The sequence below is a fragment of the Bidens hawaiensis genome, unplaced genomic scaffold (genome assembly GCF_021521415.1).
Source record: "Bidens hawaiensis isolate Kalapana, Puna unplaced genomic scaffold, B.hawaiensis_p1.1 tig00002977_1, whole genome shotgun sequence".
NCBI classification, from domain to species: domain Eukaryota; kingdom Viridiplantae; phylum Streptophyta; class Magnoliopsida; order Asterales; family Asteraceae; genus Bidens; species Bidens hawaiensis.
Genome location: NW_027491160.1, coordinates 2,746,921 through 2,770,671, shown reverse-complemented (window position 1 = coordinate 2,770,671; position 23,751 = coordinate 2,746,921). Strand labels below are relative to the sequence as shown.

Below are 23,751 nucleotides of genomic sequence, written 5' to 3'. Positions count from 1 at the left end.
CGACTCAGTTTTTCAATCGAAGATACCATGAGCGCTTGTGGCATTGTGTGGTCGCATTTATAATTTTCAAACTAAGCGAACACAAATATTTGAATTCAAACTACTTAGTTTACTTATGTTATTTACTATTTATTTATTTATTTTTCTCATAATTCTACTAATATAAACTAGCCCCAACTTAAACCGAGTTCGAAACAGTATCTTGAGCGCTAATTCAAATTTGAATTCATTTTCAAAAAACCTTAATTCGAGAATTACCCGATCAGACACGTCCCAAATAATTACCCACTCTGATATGTTACCCAACCTGCCTATTTTACCACATCTAGTTCCATGCAAGAATAAAAATAGAACTCAAAGTCCTTGAAACCAGAAGCCCAGAAAACTGGATTTGTAAACTAGCAATACTCGGATTCACACTGAATTTGTCAGCTTGTTTGTCTTCTAAACAAATGTGAAATGATTCTTCCAACAATCTTGATGTCGCAAACTAATAATACTTTCAGTTAAACTTATTTGGAAGCGGTCTAACTGCCATGAACGCGTCAATCATCTGCAATACAACAAAACGGTACACAACAATTTTATTAAAAAATATTATTAAAAAAAAAGTAACACAAGTTCATGTACAGATACCTCATCGGTCACGGCTGCCCTTGCTGCCTGGTGTCTTTCCACCAATACTGTTAAAACATCGATTAGTTTCTTCTTAACTTCACCTGTAAGCATGCGTCCCGAACCATATTCCTAAATAGTAAACAAAATAGTATTATTTTAAAGGTGAGCAAACCTTGCACATATATAAAAACTTAAAAGCATTGATAAATAGTTGTTTTACCTTCCTAATATGTTCAAGTTCATCATCGTCCTCCAAGAAGAAACTAAGGTATTTGAAAGGTATATCCACCTACACAAAATATTAAATTATAAATGTTAAATAAATAAATTTACAAAATGCTTAAAAGTTATAATAAATGTTTAAAATCTTTTATAATAATTTTACAAAAACTTGTGTTACTGTAATGATATACTTTTTGTAATCCTCACATTAATTATTTTTATAAAATCAAAGCCCAACCCGACACGCGTTAATAAATAACCCATACCGACTAGACTCATTGATATTACCTCGAGATTTGCTCCATACTTCCTATGATTCTCAACAGAATCTTGCCCGCCCGAAAAAGCAAACTTGTTTACCTGTAAAAGTACATTTATATAGTCACGTCACCATTACTAAATATACGTGTGTGTAGAGATTCACTACAAACACTAAACTATTGTGAGAACAATAAAACAAACCTATATCATTTATTCTTTTATTAATGATTCATATTTTTGAATATTTTACTTCTTACATACAAATGTCTAAACCATTAAATTAACCTATCCATGCATTTTTTACTTTTAAAACATTTATGACTTTCACATGTGTAGGTTCTATAAATAAACATAAACTGTTAATAACCATTTTCTTATATTTTAAAATTTCCTAAAACTGAAAAAATGAATGATCTGTTTTGTCTTCCTGTTCTCACAAAAGAAATTGTGTTCTGCATGGAACCCTCCTTCAAATAAATGATAAAGCTACCCTCATATAAAATTAAATATATACAAATGATAAATTATATGATTGGTTGTTAAAAGTTGTTAAAGTATTTGAGAGTTGTGAAATGAACCTCATCCTATATATTTAATATTTAATATAAAGTAAGATAAAGAGAAAGTAATTTCAGACACCTTGTCCTTAATCTTCTTTGGAGAGTCGGTCACATATATTGCAGAATTTGGATCACCAGCATTCATTTTGCCTGACACTCCCTGAAACATTTAGCAAAAAGTAATCATATTAACTCACTGACCGCCGTTAGCAATTACAAGCTTTTTAAATCTATGCGAATTGCAAATATAAAAGCTACAATATTAACTAAGGGTATGTTTGGTTGGAGGTAATGGAATGAAGGGGGAATGGAATGGGAGAAGGAATGGAATGGACTATGGAATGAAATGGATCATTACATTCCTTTGTCTTGTTTGGTTAACATATGAGAATAAAATGAATTATTACCTTATGTTGTTTGGTATCCAAAAAAAATTGTGGGAATGAAATAGAAATAATAAAAACACTTATATCTCAAAATACTTTTTACAAATAAAAAATAAAAAAAAACCCTACAAGGCGATGGTGGTAGCTCCGGCAATGAAAATGGTGGTGGTGGTCAGGCGGCAGGGTTGGCGGTGGTAGAATTGGTAGTGATGGCAATGGCAGTATAATTTGGTGGTGGTGGTGGTGGTCAGGCAACGACATTGGTGGTGGCGGTGATGGTTAGGCAGCGGCGGTGACAATGGTTGCGATGGTTACGACGACGTTGTTGGCAGCGGCCCGTAACGCTGGTGGTAAGGTAGGGTGGCGGTGGCGGTGGCGGTGGCGGAGGTAGTAGTGGTGCCGATGGTAGTTGTGGTAGTTGCTGTTAGGTGGTGGTGTTGTTGAGAAAGTATGGTGAAGGAGGAATGGAATGAAAAAAAAGAAGGGGGGTGGGAAGGAATGGTTTTGATGGAATGGGATTCCATGTGTAATGGATGATTCCATTCCCTTGAGCAACCAAACACCACTTTTTTATTCCCACGCAATGAATCATTCCATTCCCCCTGTCATTCCTGCATACCAAACGCTACCTAAATGTACCTGAAGAGCTGGAAAGAATGATGACTCAATTAAAGCAGGCTTGTTATAACCTAACCGGGGAGCAACATCGCGTGTCATCCTGAAATAAGGATCCTGAAGCAATCACCAAGCCAAACTCAATTAGACTATTAAATTGATGGTATAAAAGTTTTCCTTCTTTTAAAACAACTTTAACTGAGTTAAATGATAACTCCGATGTTTATATATAATTCATCAATAACATAATCAACTAAAGGTAGCAAATTTTGACAGCGGGGGGGTTGAGGTTTGAACCTGATCAATTGCACATGGAATCAAGCAGCGAAGATTATCTTTGCCAGAAAACAAGTGTGGAAATGAACTGGGAAATGATGGAACAGCCTGCAGAAAAAGCATGTTAACAAACCTTTCAAAAAAAACAACTTGAATACTTTTTCAACAAGTTAAAGAATGAAAAAATATAGTTGACTGACGTATAAGCCAAAAATTGGAAATACTGACCTGGACTGGTGGAAAACTGATCTTCCCAATATGATCTTCACCGGTGAAACCGAATATACCAACAACCTGCATAACTCCATCAAAGAACCTTGTTAATATCAAAAGCCTCCAAAATGACATCTTAGATACATTAAAATAGCGGAATTATAATTGTTTCACTAGAAATAATCACCTTATTGTATGTGACACATTTTGCAACCCTCACCATGTTCTCATAGAAGGCACTGCACAAAAGATCCTCACATCATAAACTTATAATATATTATCATATACAGCATCATGCAACTATAGAAGATTGAGATGGTTTTCGATAAAGATAAAAGAGTATTGAGTTATATGCAAAGTATATATAAATCATATCTATGAATAAGTAAACTTAACTTGTAACTAAAAATCATGATGTATACTACTTACCCTCCAACAAAATCAAAATCTGAGAAGATGAAGGTCCTTGAAACATCAAACCCGCAAGCAATAATATCTTTTGCATTCTCACGAGCAAGTCTCTTGCTTTCTTCAACTGTAAGATTCTTCCACATGCATTTTTCATCATCTGTTAGTTGTATCACAAGTGGGACCTTAAAAGCCTCCTGCAGATATCTGCAAAGTATAACAGTACATTTCACTTTATTCTCATTTGCCTATGATTCAAAGATTTGGAATATTATTTAGGTTAAACGTACTTGGTGAACATGAAAGGAATAAGATGCCCCAAATGCAAGGCTTCAGAAGACGGGCCTCTGCCCGTGTAAAGATAGAACTTTTCACCGCGTTCATAAGCATCCAGAATCTCATTGAAGTCCCTGTTGATGCATACATGAATAAATCCATCAGTTGTTAAATTTTTAGATTCGTATATTAGGGCTGGATAGCTTGAGCATTCGCATAATCATATCTTATTTCATCAATTATCAGCAAATACAGAAAAGGTGGATAGTTTTCACTATACCAACACTATACTCAATTCTAGCTCGGGCTTGTTTATTATTTGTTGATTCATTTTAATTATTTTAATACTTTAAGAAAAACCTTTACAAGCCTAAGCTTGGCTCGTTTTGAGCTCTTTTCTAAATGTCTCGTTCATTATTTGTTATTAATTAAACTATACACATTTTAAATAATTTGTTAAGACCACTATTAACCTAATTATTAACACAATACACAAATATCTAACTTTACAAACTTATGTTAAACATGTTGAATGCAAACTTTGATATATGATAAACCTACCTAACCTAATCATTAGTAACTTCCTAAAGCTGATACAGTGAAAGAAAATTAATAATAATAATAATAATACCTGTGAGCAAAGAATACGTTACGGCGGAGAAAGATGTGAGGAGAGCGTGAAGTGAGGCGAAAAACTCGATCAACGAAAGACTGATCGAGCCTTTGGCAGCCGAACTGGTCGATCAGTTTCTCGTAATCGATCTTGCTTTTGGAGGATACTTCCCATGGATTCACCACTTGTTCTTCTTCATGCTCTGTTTTCCTACCATTCTCCATTGATTTTGAATAATAATAATATTTGGGTGTGGTAAAAAAACCCAATTACGACTTTTAACTCTATTTATGTTGATGTCTAACCATGAGACGGTTAATCTTTAAATGCTCAGTAGATGAAAGGTAAAACCCTAAGCGTAACTTTTAACTCTATTTGTTGATGGGTCTGGTCTAACCATGAGGCAGTTAATCTTTACATGCTCAGTCTTTTGTTAGTTGTCTCCTGCTCAACAAACAAAATCCAATATATAATTTGAATTTGGGGTTAATCCTAACCAAATTTCAAATTCAAATATATGAACTTGGAGCAGAACCGACCCGGCCCAATTCTTCGCACTTGAATTATACAATTCTTTATTATTTAAAAATGCATATTTATTTATTTTTTTTGTTTAACTGTTTTGGTGAATTTGAATCGTTAACTATTTGAATTAAAATTTAGTTTAAAAAAACTTGAATAATTCAATCCAAATAAACAAAAAGGTATCAAGTCAATGAGCAGCTATGGTCGGACTAATATTATATATATCAAAAATTAACTTTAGCTTCTCTCATAAATTTCACTATTTATGAAATCATTTCTTCTACAACTTATACGTTGTATGCCGACTAACCACTATTTGTTCTTATCATAGCTTTGTTATTATCACTCTATGATTTGTCCCTTATTTGCCAACTTCCCCGGCTATTTATCTCCCTATATACCCTTTTTCTCTTTTTTCACCAACCTTCACCGGCTGTTTCTCTCTATGCATACTGGTTTTTACCATTGTTGAACAATATTTAGTATACCATAAAGTTTGAACAAGAGGAAAATGAACATGTAAACTCATGTGTAATAGTAAATACTTTATAAAGATAGCATATTGAGAGGCCCTTTTATTTCTGAAACAAAATGAATACCAGGTTTTTGTTGTGTGCATTCATGTCGCATTTGGTTAGCGGAGAGATAGATGGCATTTATATTGTCATAGTAGATTAAGTAAATAAGCTTGAAGTTTAAGGAGTAGCAAGTGTCAGAACTCAGAAACCATGATAGAAGGTAATCTAGTCTATTATATATTTTTTAAACTTACCAATTCCTTTACCAAATTTACAATTAAACAGTAAACACCACGTCAATATACAAAGGATTTCAATAAAATTCCAATTCAAATTTCATTTTCAATTCCTCCAATGAAAATATGAATCAAACAGCCCCTTTGTGAACAAACATTAGATTCTCATGTCATAAAGATCACTTCATGGACCGTCCTCGATTCATCACTTACAAATTTCAACATCAGGATCATGATGCTTTCACAATTCACATAACCAAACAACAATATAAGGATTACCATGAGGCAAACTGAGTATATAATGGTTCAAAACATCCAAGTATAATTCAACAGTAACAACAAAGCAAAATAATAAAAGTACACTATTTATTCATAGACCCTGCTTATCAACTTTCAGACACAAAACAGACAAACCGAATCAAACCGTAGCCTGAGAACCAACTTCCTTCCAAATCTTCACCCACTCAACCATATTACCCGCAGCATTAGCAAGCTCGGGATGCGACCCCTTCTTAATAGCTGCAGCCATTTCCACCACGCACGCCTCAACTGTAACCGCATCTTCTGACAGCTTCAATGTCTGAAAAAACGGAACCAATTCCTCCATCAGCTTAACCCCTTCCCACTCTTTCTTCAAACTATCAATCGCACTCCCTCGTTCATTCCTCCAAACATACGGGACCCCAGTTTTCACACCCAACTTCAAATGATCGCACACCACTTTCACCACAAGCCCACACCACACATCCTCCATTGTCTCCCACCTAACCTTCCCTTCTTTCGCAAGCTTCAAAGCCGGCACAATCGCGGGCCCCACCGCTTCACGGTCAAAAGCTATGTTGACCCCACTCATGGGCATCAATGACCCCTTGGGTACAGTCAGAACCGCATCAACGTATCTGTCATTTCTCAACTCGGGCTTTAAAGATTGAGTCGGTGCATCAAGGTCCGCCAAATTAAGCCAAAGCCCGCATGAAAGAACACATGGGACCCCAGTTCGTAGGCTAAAAGGGTAACCACGAACAAAGTCGGATCCTTTCCTATACGGGTCATAAAGGGTGTTAAAAAAGAAAGGTGTTGCGGGTGTTTTAAGGTTAATAATGTGTTGGGTGACTAAATCTACTAAATCACCATTGTTGTCTTTAGCGGGAGTGCAATCGTCATCAATCGATATTATGTACTTTTTCTTGGATACAAGGTAGCCAAAATACCTACAAGCGTATCCAGAAAACATGGACATGTTAGAAGGAGGTATTACCTTCTCTATGTCGGATTTGGTGTAGGTGTCAAAATGAAAGCCCTTTGGGATCTTGAGTTCATCTTTGAGGCCAGGATCTTGCACGATTATTAAATGGAATCGGGAGAAAACAGGCCTCCAAGATTCCAAGAAAGAGGTGAGGTCGGAATTGAACGCAGCTATCACAATATCGACCTCATTTTTATCAATGGTAACTTGAGACATATTGTGATGTACAGAAATTAACAAGCTTTTAGTCGAGTCAAAGAATGAGATCCAACAGTGTTCGGTTTTAAAATTTGTCGGAGCACCCTGTCATACGTGTTTCAAATGTTAAAAAGAGTAAATTTGTTTAAAAAAATGTAGGCTTGTAAGCATACCAAACGAATTCGTCCGTTTAACTTTAACCAAACAAACGATTGAACATGAACAATTAAACGAACAAGGTTTTCCTGTTCCTTTTCGTTCGTTAAGAAAATGTACATGTTTGTGTCTGTATATGTTCATTTGCTAACAATATAAACAAATGGTTCACGGACGTAAACAAATAAGCATAACCAAACATAGACGAACATAACCAAGCAAAAACCAGCTTTAAGTAATTTGTAAAACAATGTATTATGTCTAAAAAGTTATAAAAACTAAATACGCTGTAACAGGCCAAACAATTTAAAAAGAATATGTTAACGAACGAACTTAAACAAACATTAACGAACATGAATGCACGAACATCAACAATCTTAAATGAACAAACGAAAATCAACAAACTTACATGAACAAACGTAATAAAAATTTCACGAACATAAATGAAAAAACAAGACATACATTCACGTTCGTTTGTTTAGCTGTTCATGTTCGTTGGGTTATTAAGTAAACAAACACAAACAAACTCCCCGCAGAACAGTTGGCCTAAAAGAATGCAAACTAGATTGGAGTAGGACTTACTAGTGGGGAGAACAGGGGTCAAAGTAAGCTTGATATTAAGTGCTTGGATCAAAGAAATAATTTCTTCCTTCCCGGTTGCAATAAAAATCTTCACAATCCTCTCGGTTAGTTTCCCAGCCTTGAGGGTTCTCTGGAAACAATAAGTCATATGCTTTAGGGGTACGGTTCCATCTAAATCATACTTTAAATGCCAGTTGAAAACTGTAGCATTGACACTTATTTCTTGGCAAACTTTTGTATACAATTTATTAACATTAAAATAAATTGATGGCAGTGTGTTCAGTCAACAGGTTTCTTAAACCTTGTATTTATTAAAAAGTACACTTTAAAAACTGTGAACACAGGTGCATAGTATTCAAGTTAACCAAAATTAGATTTGATCTTATTTCGTCTACATTGTATTTAATTGATATGGATCAGAAAATATGATCATAGAGAAAGGCTGTTGTGTTCCATGAATCAAGAATTAGATAAGACAATCTTAAATGCGATATTAGTGTCTGGTTAAGTGATTCATATGAATTGTAGGGTTTATGATAAGCAGAGGGTGTAGCATATAGACATATTGAATGTTAAACTTAAGGTGAAGTTTATTGAGGAAAACAAACGGATGCTTGCGTCTATGACTTGAGAATTGATCATAAAACTAGGGCAATTTTACAAATTCCACTATAATAGCATCCAAACGACAATAAAGTGGCAGGTAAACGAGCAACTAGCAAACGCAATCATAGTTTAGAAATGGCGATGAATTCATCAAATACCTTGCAATTAATAATATTATGCATAAACACAATCCCCCAAAATCGGTGTTGGCAGGCATATTGGGTTTTAGGTCAATAATTCATCTGTTTAATACAACACAAAATCCTTTTTCTATATCAATACTGTATTTTATTCTGATTAATTTCAATTAAATACAACAATTAGATAGTTGATAACAAGTAACAGATAAGCATAACGAACATAAAAATAATAATATCAAATAGTTAGAAAACAAGGTCAACAGTAATGGATTAAGTTGATCGGAAAGAAGCGATGATTACTACGAGATCTATAATAACGGAATGATATAAAAAAAATACCAGGAATAGATCGATGAGGATGTGTTCAGGAAGAAAGGAGAGATCTGAGATGTTGTGGAGATTGGAAACAGCAGCGTCAATGGCCAGTGAAAGCAGAGAAGGTGGATTCATTCATTCAATAATATTATTATTTCTCGTAATCCCCAATCTTAGATTCTATATTTCTATTTCTATTTTACGTTTCTTTTCCCCAATTACAAGAAATGAAATTCATTACTAGCCGACTTTTCCATGACCGGGTGGCTTTTCGGTTTCGATAAACTCGCTGTATAGTAAACGAAAGAGAAAACCTTTAAAATATAGTCGTAATGTAACTAGAAAATATGTTTTATCACTGTTTTTTATGTAATGTCTAAACTCGCACTACCAAGTCTGTGTGTTGTGACAGATACCAAATAAAAGACATAACCCAACAGATATAACATGTTTGACTAATTGGTTGGGTAAATATGTGATTTTGTAAGCTAATTAAATCAAAAACTAATAAAAAAGGAGAGAGAAAAAAGGAAGCAAAAATACACCAATAAAAATAGAAAAGAGTTCGAGTGGGTTTAATTTTATTTTTTTAAATGGTTATGTATTATAAACAAGACTTTCAAGCTAACCTAAAAAGAATTCAAGTGGTATCGTTAGTATATATAATGTGGCATTCGTGATAAAATCAGGCTTACCTTAGTATTTACACACCTTATTCGTTTATTGCATAACAAACAAACGAATAACCAAACGAGACTGGTTATGACCCGGATATCCCGGTGGAGCCATCTATAAGTGATACACGTGTATAAGAAGGTAACATATTCATTTTATGGCCTTAGTACATAGCAAACCAGTTAAATGAAAAGATATTCATTTAACAATACGCTATGACCTTAAACGCTAAAGTTAGTTCCAAAACAAGCATTGTATCATCCGTTAAGCCGAAAAGGACTTACAAAACACTTATTTGGGATGTTTTAAGTGATTCGTGAAAGTATTTTGGATTTTTACAACCAAATAGTATTTTTTCTAAATTTACAAAAATTTAGCCGAAAAACACTTGTTTTCGCGCTGTTTGTCGTACCAGATATATTTTTCTTGCCAAAAACCAAACCCGAAATAAATTTAGACTCGGATTTCACGTTCGGAGCACATAAAACGAGGCAAATGGCCCAAAGTGGGGCCCAAGAGGGGCCATAAAAGTTCCGCCCGCCAATGTTGAAGCCCACCCCATTTGTTATATCTTTCACCCTAAGCTTCTAAACAAGATATTTTGGCACAAAAACCACTCCTTAGCAACTGCTTGATCTTTTCTTCAAACCCTCCAAAAAAAACTTTAAGGTAAACATCAATTTTAATCACTTTAAAGCTTGATTTAAACATGGTTTTCACATAAAATTGGAACTTTGATTATCAAAAATTATATCTAACCATGCAAAAACCCAAAAAGCGATCTATAAATATATTTCGATCCTAAACATAGTTAGAAATCATAATCAAACATTTTTTGGCCATAAACACGGATTATGAGGTTTAAATCGTGTTTTTACGGCTCAAAAACTCGGTTTGAAACCCTAACCGAAACCCTATGTTTCAAGGCTGGATTATTGATGATACATGCTTGGTTTTGTGATATAGGACCTGTATTTACTCTGGCTAGAAGTCTAAGAACCCGGACAAGCAAGTAAAGGGTCAAAACAGTCGAAAACCGCAAAGGTATTACCGAAACCCTCGTTTAGGGGCTGTTTAGGATTAGATTGTGACGTGCTTGTTGTTGGCCTATGCAATTTTTCAGGGAAATCAAGGACCATATGAATGAGTCCTTGCCAAAATTTGGTAATTTTTCGATGATTCGAGAATATTTGGCGAATTTATTACCGTTTGTTAGAGTTTATTTGGGAAAAATACTTAAACTACTTGAAAAATTATAAAATTTTGTGGATAACTCAGTAAATGAACCAAATGATCACATAAAATTTGGGGTCCATTGGAGAACCTTAGCTATGTATTATGGATTCGCGTTTATTCGAGTTTTAACGATCGTTTTTTGCTCAAAAATATAATTTGGCAAATTTATTAAGTTCTAGAAATTTTACAGGGTATTTTGGAAGTCATTTTGATCACTCAAAAAATTTATCGAATTTTTAGGAAATCGTTTGGTATAAACGGACGATTTACCGGTTAAAAATAACATATAAAATGAATTTTTATAAATTAATAAATCAGTAAATATAGCCAAAAATATTTTTATAAAAATATACATATATTAATTAGTAAGTTTATAAATTGTCGTAATTTAACGATAAACGGATAATTAATTATGTTAATTTTAAAGTTAAATAAATTCAATTCTGATAAAAACTGACAGATTTGGGATTAACGAACCTGTTGAACTATCAGAACATCAAGAGTGGTCAAATATCATATTTTTTTGTTAACTGAAATTAAACCGAACATTTTGTGAAAAATCCAGACAATTCGGATGAATTATGCACGTTTTTTTCCAAACTGGACTGAATAAACAGAATTAAGCCCTGTAGCGAATCCAGACATCTAAACTATGATTTTTCTTTATAAATTTAATCATTTTATCAACCGAAACTTTTACCCGAGTGTATGTGGTCATACCTGTTTTCTAAACGCGTAAACGATCAACTTGGCCCAGCACGTGAAACGGTGAAACTGAGCCAAGTTCGATTTTAAACAATAGACATTGAAAAACGTCACAATCTAAGACTACTGACATGTTCTGGACGTGACAGCTATACCCAGACTAGATATACAGCTCGGTTTAGTATGGAGACTATAATAATAATAATAATAATAAAATATTAATATTATTATAATACTGATTTTAGGAACTGAGCAATAACAAGTGAGACGAACAGCGAACTGATACCATGCTGAGTACATAATATACAATGAGTTTCATGACCCCTCTTTTAAACTGTTTTACGAACTTTTAGGGTGAAAAACATATTTATACACACCTATCTATCTGAAAACAATTCATGATATGAATTATCTAAGTGTTAATACACGAGAAGTCCCCATAAACACAATGATTGACTACGAGCTGGTAAAATGTGAATAGTATTGTTGATTGATAAGTTAGATTGAGATGGTACGAATGCCGAAACATTATGAAATAAAACATGACTACATGTTTACACAAATACGCGATGTAGTGTTATGCATAGAAAATTGGAGAATAACATGGTCTGTAATCGCCATGGGAATAACGTGGTCTGTGAAGGCAATGGGAATAACGTGGTCCGTGATGGCCATGGGAATAACGTGGACTGTGGAGGCCACGAGATTGACGTGGGCAGTGGAGGCCACGTGGTACAAACGAACAGCCGAGGTTTCACCTGTGGCTTAGCATAAATTCATCGCATGCATACAAACGTACATACATACATGCGTATATACAAACTATGATTTTTATAGTTACGCATAATTGATTTACTGAAACTCGTGAAACTCACCAACTATTTATAATTGACCAGTTTAACATGCTTTTCAGGTGTACGAAAATTGGAATTTGATTGATGATGTGCTACATGTTTTGGACTGTGGTTGATGCTGAGTAAATAGATGTAAGGGTATTAGTAAGAAGTAAACAGTTTAGCAGACTGATTTTGATTGTATCACCTAGTTTGTAAACAATTTTAGAACAATGTAATATATTGTAAATTAGTTTTTAATATTTGTTTAGGGTTAGGCTCAAATAAGAAGCTTGATTTTCTTAAGAAGGCTAGAAAGGAGGGTATTTTAGTCTACTACTTTAATATTAAAACTCACGTACTTTAATCTCAAAACCCATTTACATTAATCTCAAAAACCCACTTACATAAAACCCACTTATATCTTCACTCATCTCCTACAACCACCACCACTTCACCGCCCACTGCCACAACAACCGTCACCTACCGCCACCACCTCGACGAAAAAATCTCTGAAAAATTCACCGGAAAAGTCGTCGGAAAGTCACTGGAAAACAATCTCCGGGAAATTTCGCCGGAAAATCGCCAAAAAATTAACCGAAAAGTCGTCGGAAAACAGTCACAGGAAAAGATCACTGGAAAACGCCCGCCGAAAAAACAATATAGAAAACACTAGGAAAAAAAACACAATGTAAAAAACACAATGGAGAAAACACTATGAAAAAAAAAATACAATGACAAAAACACAATTGTATGACACAATGTAAAAAACACAATGGAAAAAAACACAATAAAAAATACAACTTTATAACACAATTTTGTAAAACACAATTTCGGTAAACCACAATTTGTAAAAAACCCACTATTTTTTTTTAATTTTATATAACAATATGGTACTCATATAAAAGATAAAAAAACACCCGTTATTATGGTGAATTTGTTTTTCAATAAAAATGTAGTTAAAAAAAGTTATGAAAATTTTAAAATGATATGGGTATTTGACATGTGTCTTGTATGTGGAAAGAGAAAGTCAACAAATGTATTATTCCTTTTATGCCTTTCCCCGTATTTCACACTTGATTCCCCCTAAACTAATCTCAACTATCCATGTTTAAAATCAATGAACTAGATTACTTCTAATCCTTCATATGAAAACCATATTTCCTGTTATAACCTAACCCTATTTCTTTATAAACAATGTGGTTGATACCAGATGTGCTTGTTATATTACCGTTTTACGCTTCCGCATTTGCTAGTCGGGGTGTGACATATAATTATTCTATTTATATAATTGAGCAATATATGGTTGTTTTTCTTTATTAATTTTAGGTTTTATAAACATAATAATCCCCAGTTGCATTATTTTTTATCATCACTATTTTACGATTGTGATTCGTGATTGTTAATTCTAGTGTTACCAAAACCAAAATATATAATTGCACCTTTCATGGTTATTAACCGTGAATGTGAAATAAAAAGGGTGAGATCGCATACGTTGCTAAAGTAGTTGTGACATGTTCACTACTCCTTCATTATAACTTTCTTTATTTTCCTCTTAGTTCAATGACCCAATAACATTATCCTTTCTTTTCTTCGTGTTTTCCAGGCAAACTTCCCTTAGGCTGTTCATTATGGAGGGGTTTTAAAGCCCCTCCACGTCATCGTCACGTAGGAAACAGGGCTTTGAGTCCATAATGCCTCGCTATGGTTTAAAGTCCATTTACTGCCCCATTACACACACACATGTGTGTGTGAGAGAGAAAGTGAGGCCACCCCTCTTGAGCACTGGTCTTCGTGATCCCCCCCCCCCCCCCCCCCGCAGGAGCGCGCCCCCCTAACGTGTACAATGATGTGACAAAAATAGTAACGTGGACTGCTTATGTGGTAAAAATTTATTTTTAAATTAAAATTAAAATTTTCTAACCAAAAGAAACGAATCGAACCACTTTTTTTAAACAAAAATAAATTAACCAAACTATTTTGTTAACAAAAATAAATGAATCGAACAACTTAACAAAAATAAATGATCCAAAATGCTTTTCTAACAAAAATTAAATGAACCAAACCACTTAACAAAAATAAATGAACCAAAATACTTTTATAACAAAAATAAACGAATCGAACCACTTCTCTTAACAAAAATAAACGAACCAAACTACTTTTGAAGAAAGTCAAATCAATGAAATGAATCACCCATTTTAACAAAAATAAACAAGCCGATTTTTAAGAAAAATAAACAAACCCAACCACTTCTGTTTACAAAAATAAATGAACTGAACCACTTTTTTTTTAACAAAAACAAATGAACCGTACTATTTTTTAACAAAACTAAACGAACTAAACTATTTTTTTAACAAAAATAAACGAACCGAACCACCACCATCGCCGTCGTTCTAACATGAACCACTTCCATCCCAAAACGCATTCTGACCCGAACTCTGTTGACCTGAGTTTATTTTTAATTGAAAAGTAGTATGGTTCTTTGATTTTTTTATTAAAAAAGTGGCTTGGTTTGTTGATTTTGTTAAAAAAGTGGTTCGACTTGGTTCTTTTTGTTAAAAAAATGGTTCAACCCAAATTACTTAATGTGATTGGTTGATAAATGAATTCAAACCAAAATTGAAATTACTTCCCTTGTAATTTTCCTGTGTCAAGAAATTGAACAATCCTTAAAAAAGTACAAATTTCATCACATTTCAATCACCCCCCCCCCCACATTGTTCCTCTCGGACAACCTATGTCCCGCCACCCCAACCACCTAGTCACGTCTCCCTCTCTACCATATCCATGATGTTAACTTCCCCACCCTCTGTGCCCCCATCTACGGAGGCAATCGCAGTCGTGGTGTCCAAGGCGACATTGGTAATAAGACTATGTGTTGTTGTTGAAGCCGACGTGTGAATTCATCCAATCATATTGTGTCACGTGGCGCTGACTAGACCCAACCCTTCAACCCTTGTTGGTAGCGCCACCAGTGAATTCACCATATTGTCGTTCGCGCCAGCTAAATTCATCCATTCGCGAGCCAATCCATCAATTTTCTTCCTTTAACCTAAGCGAGCACCGTCGCCTAGGGTCGCGGCGCCTGCTCGCGGCGAGTGGTGAAGCGAGGGTGCTGTGGTGTTCGTGGCCGATGTGGCTCACGCCACTTGTTGAATCCGGTCGCTGTTTAGTCTGTTCGTATATACTTCGGTTGGTTAATTTAGTTGTTTTAATCGTTTATTATTGGAACTTTGGTACTTCATACGTGTTTATTGTATTTCAGGTCACATGTGCTTAAAGTGATTAATTTGGGTATGTACGAGCATGGGATGAAGATCTGGGATGTCCAACATGCAAAACGAGATGGAAAATGGTTCAGCTGGTGAAGCCACCCATCGCGTATCGCGATGGGGTGTGAAGACAAGGCTTCGCGATACGCAGTGCCATTAAAATAATTTAAGTCCGCTGACTTTTGGTCCATCTGGTATCACGATGGACCAGGAGGGATACCCATCGCGATATGCGATGGGTCCCACAGACGGGAAAACTTAGGGTTTTAATTATAATACATTTTGACGACCCTAATCGTGATTAAGGCGCTATCCATGATCTATATAATCAAAATCGAAGACCGAGAGATGACGAATCACGGCTAGTTCCTTCGAGTCATACCCGGGATGTATAGTTTATAATCTTTCAGTATTTTTCTCATGTACTAAAACAACTAATTGTAAATTTTTTTTAGTTAATCTATGAGTATTGATGTTTAGTATGTCCGTGCATTCAGTCGGTTTAGGTTTTTGTCGATCAGAACGATTAGTTTGTCGGCTGCTATAATAATTGCTAATAGAGTTGTGTTGACTAGTTAATTGCAAGAAAGCATACAATTGCCCTTAGTTAAGTCATACTGGCAGGGACCGTTTGATAACCAGTGCCATGTGTTAGTGATTATGGATGCCTAAGGTTTAGCTCGCTAATCAATCTTTAGTTGACTTAGGATAATTAACTTGTTAGGTTGCATGAGAATACTGTTAATTGCTTATTTGGATTACCGGGTGTGATTTGCTTTGTTTATTGATTGAATCTTTGCTTAATTACTTGTTTACTATTAACCCAAATCAATTGCTAGTGTGATCAGGACTGTTGATAGTTTACTTCACATGTCAGGAATTGTTTTCACATTGCACTAACCAGATACTCCTCGTGGCTCGACACCCTACTTACCCTGACTAGTTTAAGGTGATTAGGACACTGATTATTATCGTTTTTGACTAGATAGCGACATTCTAGTATCAGTCGCTCGCTAACCACAACACATAGTCTAAAGATGAAAATTTTATAAAACCAATCGAATGATTTCTCAATATAGAAGTTGGTCCAATAAATATGTTTTATCCTTCATCTATTAGCCAACTAGACCTGAACCAAAAAAGTTAATTTTTAACAATAGACAATCAACCATAAAAAACTTTTATGCCCAATCAAAAAGATTCTTAAGTCCATCACTAGCTAAACCATCCGATGCAATCAACTTATCCAACACGAACTATTAACCATGTCATGAAACTCTAGTTAGCAGTCCAGCTTTCCCGTGCATAGTTTCTTTTATGGGTGTGCGTGGTGTGGTTTGATGTGGTTTTGGGCTACAATCTGTCACACCCCAATCCAGGGCCTAGAAGTGTGACCATCAGTTGGTACCTGTTTTGTAAATATATCAGAGTAGCGGGTTTATTTTAGCGGGAGTCTTTAAATATTATAATATTAACTTACATTATCAAAACTACTCAAAAATTAAACAACCGAGTTTCAGTTTTAGAAAACCGTGATATTAATTATACAAGGATTTGTAATATTAAAAAACGAGCCATCTCGAGCGATCTTCTATAACTCCAATCCTTGTATATCATCTATTATCAACTAGTTACCTGTAAGGGTGGGAAAAACACGTCAGCTATATGCTGGTGAAACGTTGACTCGATAAATCATTTATAACAGTCGTTAAATACAAATATAGTTTTCTGTTCACAATCTCAGCAGGAATGCCTGTCCATTCCCGGGATTTGTACCACTGCCCTACACACACAATTCAAAGGTTCCCCGAGTACATAGCCCCTGTTCGGAGACAACCTTCCCCTAGGCTATGTAACCCTGTTGGAGAACCGGTTATGACTGACTTGGTTTTGTATGCCAATTATCAGTTATGCTTGGATCCAGACACATGTGTATTCGGTCTGAGTTGCCTTTTATTATCTATTTTGTATTATAACGGTTTTAGAGATTATATCTCATGCAAACATTTATCAGACTCTTTGTAATAAACAACCTGTCTATTACAAGAGTAAAATCAGTTCAGACAGTAAAAGGTTAACGTGTTCACCTTATGTTATCAGTAAGAAATATCAACCTCCTTGACTTCAGTATGCTATTAACCTATATTCATAATAGGTATGCATAAGTACCTAGTTGGTATAATTCAGCAGACTTTAAGTCTGTTACAGTTTCAGCAAACCCGAGGTATGATCAGCAGACTTGAAGTCTAATTCAGTTTCAGCAGACTCTTAGGTCTGTCCTAACCTTAGTATCGTTATAGTCGTTTTATGAAAATACTTTGAATTTACATATGACGTTTGGAATAGCACGCTTTGGCCTATTAAAGGATATCACGTTGGCAAACTTCTCCAGGTAAGCAAACGGGTCCCGCGGTTGATTGGGGTTTGTACGAATTGCTTTCCTTAGGCAAGAAGAGTCTACTAATGATACCCCCCTTCCAGTTACTACATGCCCGTCAAAATAATAGTTTTGATAACATTACTTCACGCGGAAGCAACGTCTTTGCTTTATAAAACATCACTTGGAAAATAATTATAGTTTAACGACTATACCCTTAACTAAGCTATATCTTATGTATTTAAAGTAACTTAGTAAAGTAACTTAACCTTAATCCTACCTTAATCGGCTTGATGGAACTTAAGAGCTAAGAAATCAGCAGCGGTTCGGCTTGTACTTCGTTTATATGATCGACAGCTCGTTAAACAGCGTAACGACACCTCGTCTCTTCGCAAAAACAGCCCACGGCACCTCAGAACTCTCTTGTACGCTTACCAAGGTTAACTATGTGAAATCTAAGGTGAAAATGGGATGAAATGGCTTGAACCCGTAGCTGCCCTTTTATAGGTGAGTTTTGCAGACCATCGCGTAACGCGATGGCCTTTTCCCCAAGGCCGTCGCGTAGCGCGACGCCGCAATTTACCAGAGGCTGGGGTTACTTAACCTGGTCATCGCGTAGCGCGATGAGACCAGTGAGTTTCTTCGTCGCGTAGCGCGACACCTACATTTTTCTTGAATTGTGTGATTCTCTGTCACGTAGCGCGATGGAGTTAGTCAGGAGATCATCGCGTAGCGCGATTGATCTCAAAACTCAAATTTTCATTTTCAGTCCTTTAACTTTCAGAATTTACACTTTTAGTCCTTTAACTTATAATTTTGACATTTTTAGCCCAAAACTAGATGGGATATTTTCAAGGTGTTACATAATCAAACCGAAAACCAAAACTTCGGTTTTTAGATTTTTTGAAACCGTTCGGTTTCGGTTTTCATTTTCGTTTCGGTTCGGTTTCAGTTTTTTCCCATTTGAGTTTGAAAATTTTAAGCCATAAAAAAGTTGGCAAAAGATTGAAAAATAATTTTGTTAATTGTTAACTAATAGACTATTATACATTTGACCAAAAATATTTGAGTTACATGTATTTATTAAATTCTTATAAATTACTTAAATAAAAAATTAGAAAATATAAAAATTTAGGAATTTGGTTTGGTTTTTTTCAGTTTTTATTACATGTAAAACCAAACCGTTAGTTCAGTTTTTACAAAAATATAAAACTAAACCATCGGTTTTGTTTCAGTTTAGATTTTTTGGTTTTTTCTAGTTTTGAATCGGTTTTTTCAATTTATTGCACATCCCTATTTTTTTTTAATCCAAACTAGCGTACTAAAAAATGTACTACTTTTAGTTATAAAAAATATTAATTTATTTTATAATGTTTTTAGCATTTAGGGTCCATTAAAAGAGGACAAGGGGCAAAGACCCCATCACACGCCCCAAATTCACCCACCCTCCGGCGACGTAGACGGAGACCAAATCACCACCAACATGGACGACGGCAAGCCACCAATCACTCCGGATCAACACAAGCTCCTCAACCTCAAACAACAACAACAGTTCCTAGACACACAACCCCACCACCTCCAACAACGCATGCTTCTGCTTCAACAAATGCAACAGCAGCAGAAGCTACAGCAAGCCATCTCTCGCTTCCCCTCAAACATCGACGCCCATCTCCGTCCGTTACAACGTCCTACTATTAACCAACAACAGCAACCTAATAATAACCCTAATTTACAAAACCCTAACCCTAACCCTAACCCCATGTCGTTGAATTCGCAAATTAGACCGGCGAATCGGACGCAGACGCAGACGCAGACGCCTCCGGCCAACCAGACGGAGATGCAGATGGCGTATCAGGATGCGTGGCGGGTTTGCCATCCGGATTTTAAACGCCCGTTTGCTTCGCTTGAAGATGCGTGTGAGAGGTATGTTTGTGTTGTGATTAATTGGGGGTTTTGGGTATGATGGTTGAATTTAGGAGATTGGGGTTAAATTTGGATATATATTGATTGTGATTTGATGGTTTTTATTAATTTTTATTACAATATAATTCATGGGTTTAAATATTTACGGTTTGCTTTGTATTCTATGCTGTAAAGTTTATGGCTTTATGTATGTCTAGTGAGTTATGAGTAGTGTCAGGGGCTGTTTATAATTGGTTTATTGTTCGTTTATTTTTTGTTTGTTTTCAGTTGTTCGTTGACGGTCGATAGGTGTCTCTATGTTGTGTGTGTGTGTGTGCGTATACATATATACAACTCAATGTGTAAGTTGTCACAAAATGCTATTTTTAGACTATACGATTGAGTTTTGCAGGAGTTGTTGAAGTTGTTTGAAAACTGTAATGTTAAAGGATTCCGAGTCTCTTTCTTTTCTCTTTCTAGTTTTTTGCACGTCACGCTCAACACACCTGACACAGTGACACACAAATGCTGATTGATTCAGAGTCACATTATATTCAATGCTATCGTCATATTTTCCAGGAAATGAGATTTAAAGACTTTCATCATTTTGAGTCTACATTCAGTTTTCAGACTTCCAGTTTTTACTAAGCAGGATTATTGATTGATTATTACATCATAATCAATTTCAGTCATTTAATTCTGCTCGAGTTACTTGTGTCAGTCACATGGTTCATATTTCTCTTTTCATGGTTCTGTCTGAAATATTATTCTCTGTTGAAATGATAATTATTTCTCAATCATTTAAATTCTTGTTTTTATTATTCTTATCTTTTTTTTAAATAATGTTATCACTTTAACTTCTGGCTACCGTGAATGTGCTTTAAGTCAATTAAATTGGTGTTTTCTTTCAAAGTCACATCTCCTTCCTGCAATTTGTGATTTGTCTGAAACCTTTCTGAGTTACTCACTTCAGCAACTCCTCTTCACAGAGACACAAACATTATTTTTGTTGTTTTTTGGTTTAATAAATATTCGTAACCTCTAGGCTTAGTTTAGATGCATGTGATATAAAATTTTAAGTTGGGTGTGGGAATTAGATGTTATAATTGTTAACTGTGAAAGACCTCAGCTAATCTGATTTATGAGCAAATTGATCTCCATCTGATTTTTATGCATGAAACCGAATCAGCAACATTTGTGTTTTGTTTATAAGTATTTTGTTCTTTTATTGCATAGCTATGACAGATTGTATTGAAGCATAATTATGTGCAGTTAAACTTGAATATTGCCCTTGTAGGAATAGCTGGTGAAGTATTTAGTAGAAAAAAACATTCCCTCAAAGTCTATTTAAGTTTGTCAATTTGTTTATTGTATAAAAGCCACGAGAGTACACACAAAAAATAAAGTCAGCATTAAATCTTATGCAACAGTCTAAGTCAACAGAACTAAGTGTTTAGGGCCTGTATATGCAACTGGATTAGGATATAAAAACTGTGTTGTACACTAAAAACCTGTAATTTGCTGTTTCTATGCATGTTGAATATTAAATGAGCGTTAACGAACTTTTTCCTTAAAAGGTTCTCCAACAATCATATCACATCAGGCAGTATATGTAACTAGGTTCTAGGTCTAGGAATGCAGTTAAAGGGCCCTTCTGTTTTATTTTGGGATGTGAACACCCGTGGGCCAGAAATGGCTGATGATCGGTCAGCAGAATGAACTCTGTTTCGTTAGATGTACTAGACATCTCTGTTTGCATATGTCCATAGATTTTCAACTATCTCTGATGGTGTAACATATTTGGTTTATCGTCAGCTGCTAAACTGTTTTCAGTGAGAACCGGTTTGGTTTTTAAGGTTTGGAAAACCGGGATCATGGTTTGGTTTACGGTTTGGAACTGGCCGGGTAAACCAAACAAGCTGAAAATCTAAAATATATATATATATATTTTTCAATCTGTTTGATTTGAATAAAAAATAGGATAATTTTTTATGCATAGGAATCTAACAATTAGAATACATATAAATACCTTTAATTATAGCATGTATATGCTATTAATTTAACCAATTTCGTGTTAATAAATTTTTTCACTTTTCTTTGTTAACTCCTTAATACGCAAAAGGTAAAATGTTTAATCTTTTTTAAACCTACTATTTTACTGAACCTTCGAAGATCTAATGGCCTGATTCATGCTAAATAAAGGTGGCCCAAACTGGCAAACTGCCAAACCCAACCCGACTAGCTTTGATTCGTATTGAATTTGCACATTCTGCGAGTTATTTATTTACATAATAAAGATCTTTGGTCTAAAACGGTGAGGTCAACTTAACTTGCTTTGACCTGTACCAAGTTCACACATTCTGCAAGTTATAGTTATGTGCAAATCAATAGACGGTTCACCTTTTTACTGCCTAAAACTTATTTGTATCTTTTCATATCCCTCCAGGTTGTTACCATACCATGTAGTAGCAGACTATGAAGCCGAGGAAGATGATCGAATCCTTGATTCTGACACCACGGGCCAAGTTTTATCGCGCACACAACAATGGGACCAAAGCATTGCCAACAAAGTCTCAGAATTCACAGCTACTTTCGAAAAACAAGTACTTGCGTTCAACATCATTTCAAGAAAACGGGCCATCGGGGAGTTCCGTTCAGAAGAAAGATTATTAATCGAGCAAGCTCTCGTTCAAGAGGAAAGACGATCCTTACTCGAGGCAAGGGCAGAAATGGAAAAACAACAAAAGGCAGGCCGAGAAGCTAATATGAGGATGGCAGCCATGGCTCAAGCAGAACAGGCTCGTGCTGAGATGATGGCTAGGGGACCAATACGGGCCAGTGCAATGGGGTCAATGGGTGAGCAAGAACCGGAAGTGAATGCTGAAGATGCGATGGAAGGATGGAATAATAACGGGAATGGTAATAATAATCAGAGAGACGAGAAAGAGCCGTCTGAGGATTTCTTGAATGACGAGGAAAGGGAGAATGGAGACGTAGGGATTCAAAGTGATTGGCGTGAAGGAGATGAGTTTGACTTGAATACAAGATAAAAGACTTGTATTATTATGCTTCTATGCTATAAAGTTTTATTAGATTGTTTTATGCTTATGTAAGTCTTAGTGATATACTCCATATTGAAATTCTTAAATGCTATGCCATATATCCGTGTTGCATTAGTTGGTGTTTGGATTTGTATTTTGAAAACTAATTGTAGTTTTCTATGTTTATTTATTAAGTTTGTTACTAGCTTATTATTTTATATTAGGGATTTTTACATATTTTCCCTTCCTAAACATTTGAAATTACATATTTTCTTAAAATACAAGTTTTTAACGCACAATATACAATGTTTTTTAAGCATGGTTTGGGAAAATATGTAATTTCAAAGTTTAGAGAGAGGAAATATGTAAATGCCCATTTATATTAAAAATGTACCGGTAGTTTATTATATTTGTTTACATTATTATTTGGTTAAGTGGTGGGACCGATGGTTACTTAATTGCATTGATGTGTGTTGATTTCTTTGTTCCAACAGTTTTGAACAAACATGGAAAGATAACAAAGGCACATATTATTGATAACTCAAGTGCTGAAATATATTAATTGGAATAAAATTTCTGTTATGCATACTATATGTTGTGTGAAAAATCTGGATTGGATAGTATAAAAAGTTTGATGGAATGAGAAAACCTCAAAAATTGAATTAAAAATGAGTCAAGAAATAATTAAAGGGAAATCCCAATATGATTGGTCAAACTTTGAAAACTAAACATTGACACGT

General features: G+C 35.1%; 2 protein-coding genes and 1 pseudogene across 3 annotated transcripts; 1 reads left to right on the top strand and 2 right to left on the bottom strand.

Annotated features, from left to right (window-relative positions):
* Positions 1-502: 502 nt before the first annotated feature.
* On the bottom strand, positions 503-4,672 carry LOC143621851 (tryptophan--tRNA ligase, cytoplasmic-like). The gene is made up of 12 exons (XM_077093151.1): positions 4,467-4,672; positions 3,850-3,969; positions 3,581-3,766; positions 3,339-3,390; positions 3,167-3,232; positions 2,960-3,046; positions 2,687-2,779; positions 1,741-1,821; positions 1,129-1,200; positions 839-907; positions 637-747; positions 503-553 (listed from the first exon to the last, which is right to left on the bottom strand). Exons 1-12 carry the CDS (start codon positions 4,670-4,672, stop codon positions 503-505), a joined length of 1,194 nt encoding a protein of 397 aa, XP_076949266.1.
* Positions 4,673-6,072: 1,400 nt separating this feature from the next.
* Positions 6,073-9,158, bottom strand: LOC143621940 (putative UDP-arabinopyranose mutase 5 pseudogene; annotated as a pseudogene). The gene is made up of 3 exons (XR_013151616.1): positions 8,995-9,158; positions 7,910-8,039; positions 6,073-7,276 (listed from the first exon to the last, which is right to left on the bottom strand). The product of XR_013151616.1 is annotated as a putative UDP-arabinopyranose mutase 5 pseudogene (transcript).
* Positions 9,159-12,189: 3,031 nt separating this feature from the next.
* On the top strand, positions 12,190-23,066 carry LOC143621923 (uncharacterized). The gene is made up of 3 exons (XM_077093199.1): positions 12,190-12,318; positions 19,456-19,991; positions 22,417-23,066. Exons 1-3 carry the CDS (start codon positions 12,190-12,192, stop codon positions 23,018-23,020), a joined length of 1,269 nt encoding a protein of 422 aa, XP_076949314.1. The 3' UTR covers positions 23,021-23,066.
* The last annotated feature ends 685 nt before the right edge of the window (positions 23,067-23,751 follow it).

Excerpts from the sequence above, each read along its gene's own strand:
- LOC143621851 (XM_077093151.1), bottom strand. The coding sequence starts at position 4,672 with ATGGAGAATGGTAGGAAAACAGAGCATGAAGAAGAACAAGTGGTGAAT. Across the intron at positions 3,767-3,849 it reads ATTCCTTTCATGTTCACCAA|ATATCTGCAGGAGGCTTTTA; the intron begins GTACGTTTAACC and ends TATACTTTGCAG. Across the intron at positions 1,822-2,686 it reads CATTCTTTCCAGCTCTTCAG|GGAGTGTCAGGCAAAATGAA; the intron begins GTACATTTAGGT and ends TAAATGTTTCAG.
- LOC143621923 (XM_077093199.1), top strand. The coding sequence starts at position 12,190 with ATGGTCTGTAATCGCCATGGGAATAACGTGGTCTGTGAAGGCAATGGG. Across the intron at positions 12,319-19,455 it reads TGGGCAGTGGAGGCCACGTG|GGTCCATTAAAAGAGGACAA; the intron begins GTACAAACGAAC and ends TTTAGCATTTAG. Across the intron at positions 19,992-22,416 it reads CTTGAAGATGCGTGTGAGAG|GTTGTTACCATACCATGTAG; the intron begins GTATGTTTGTGT and ends ATATCCCTCCAG.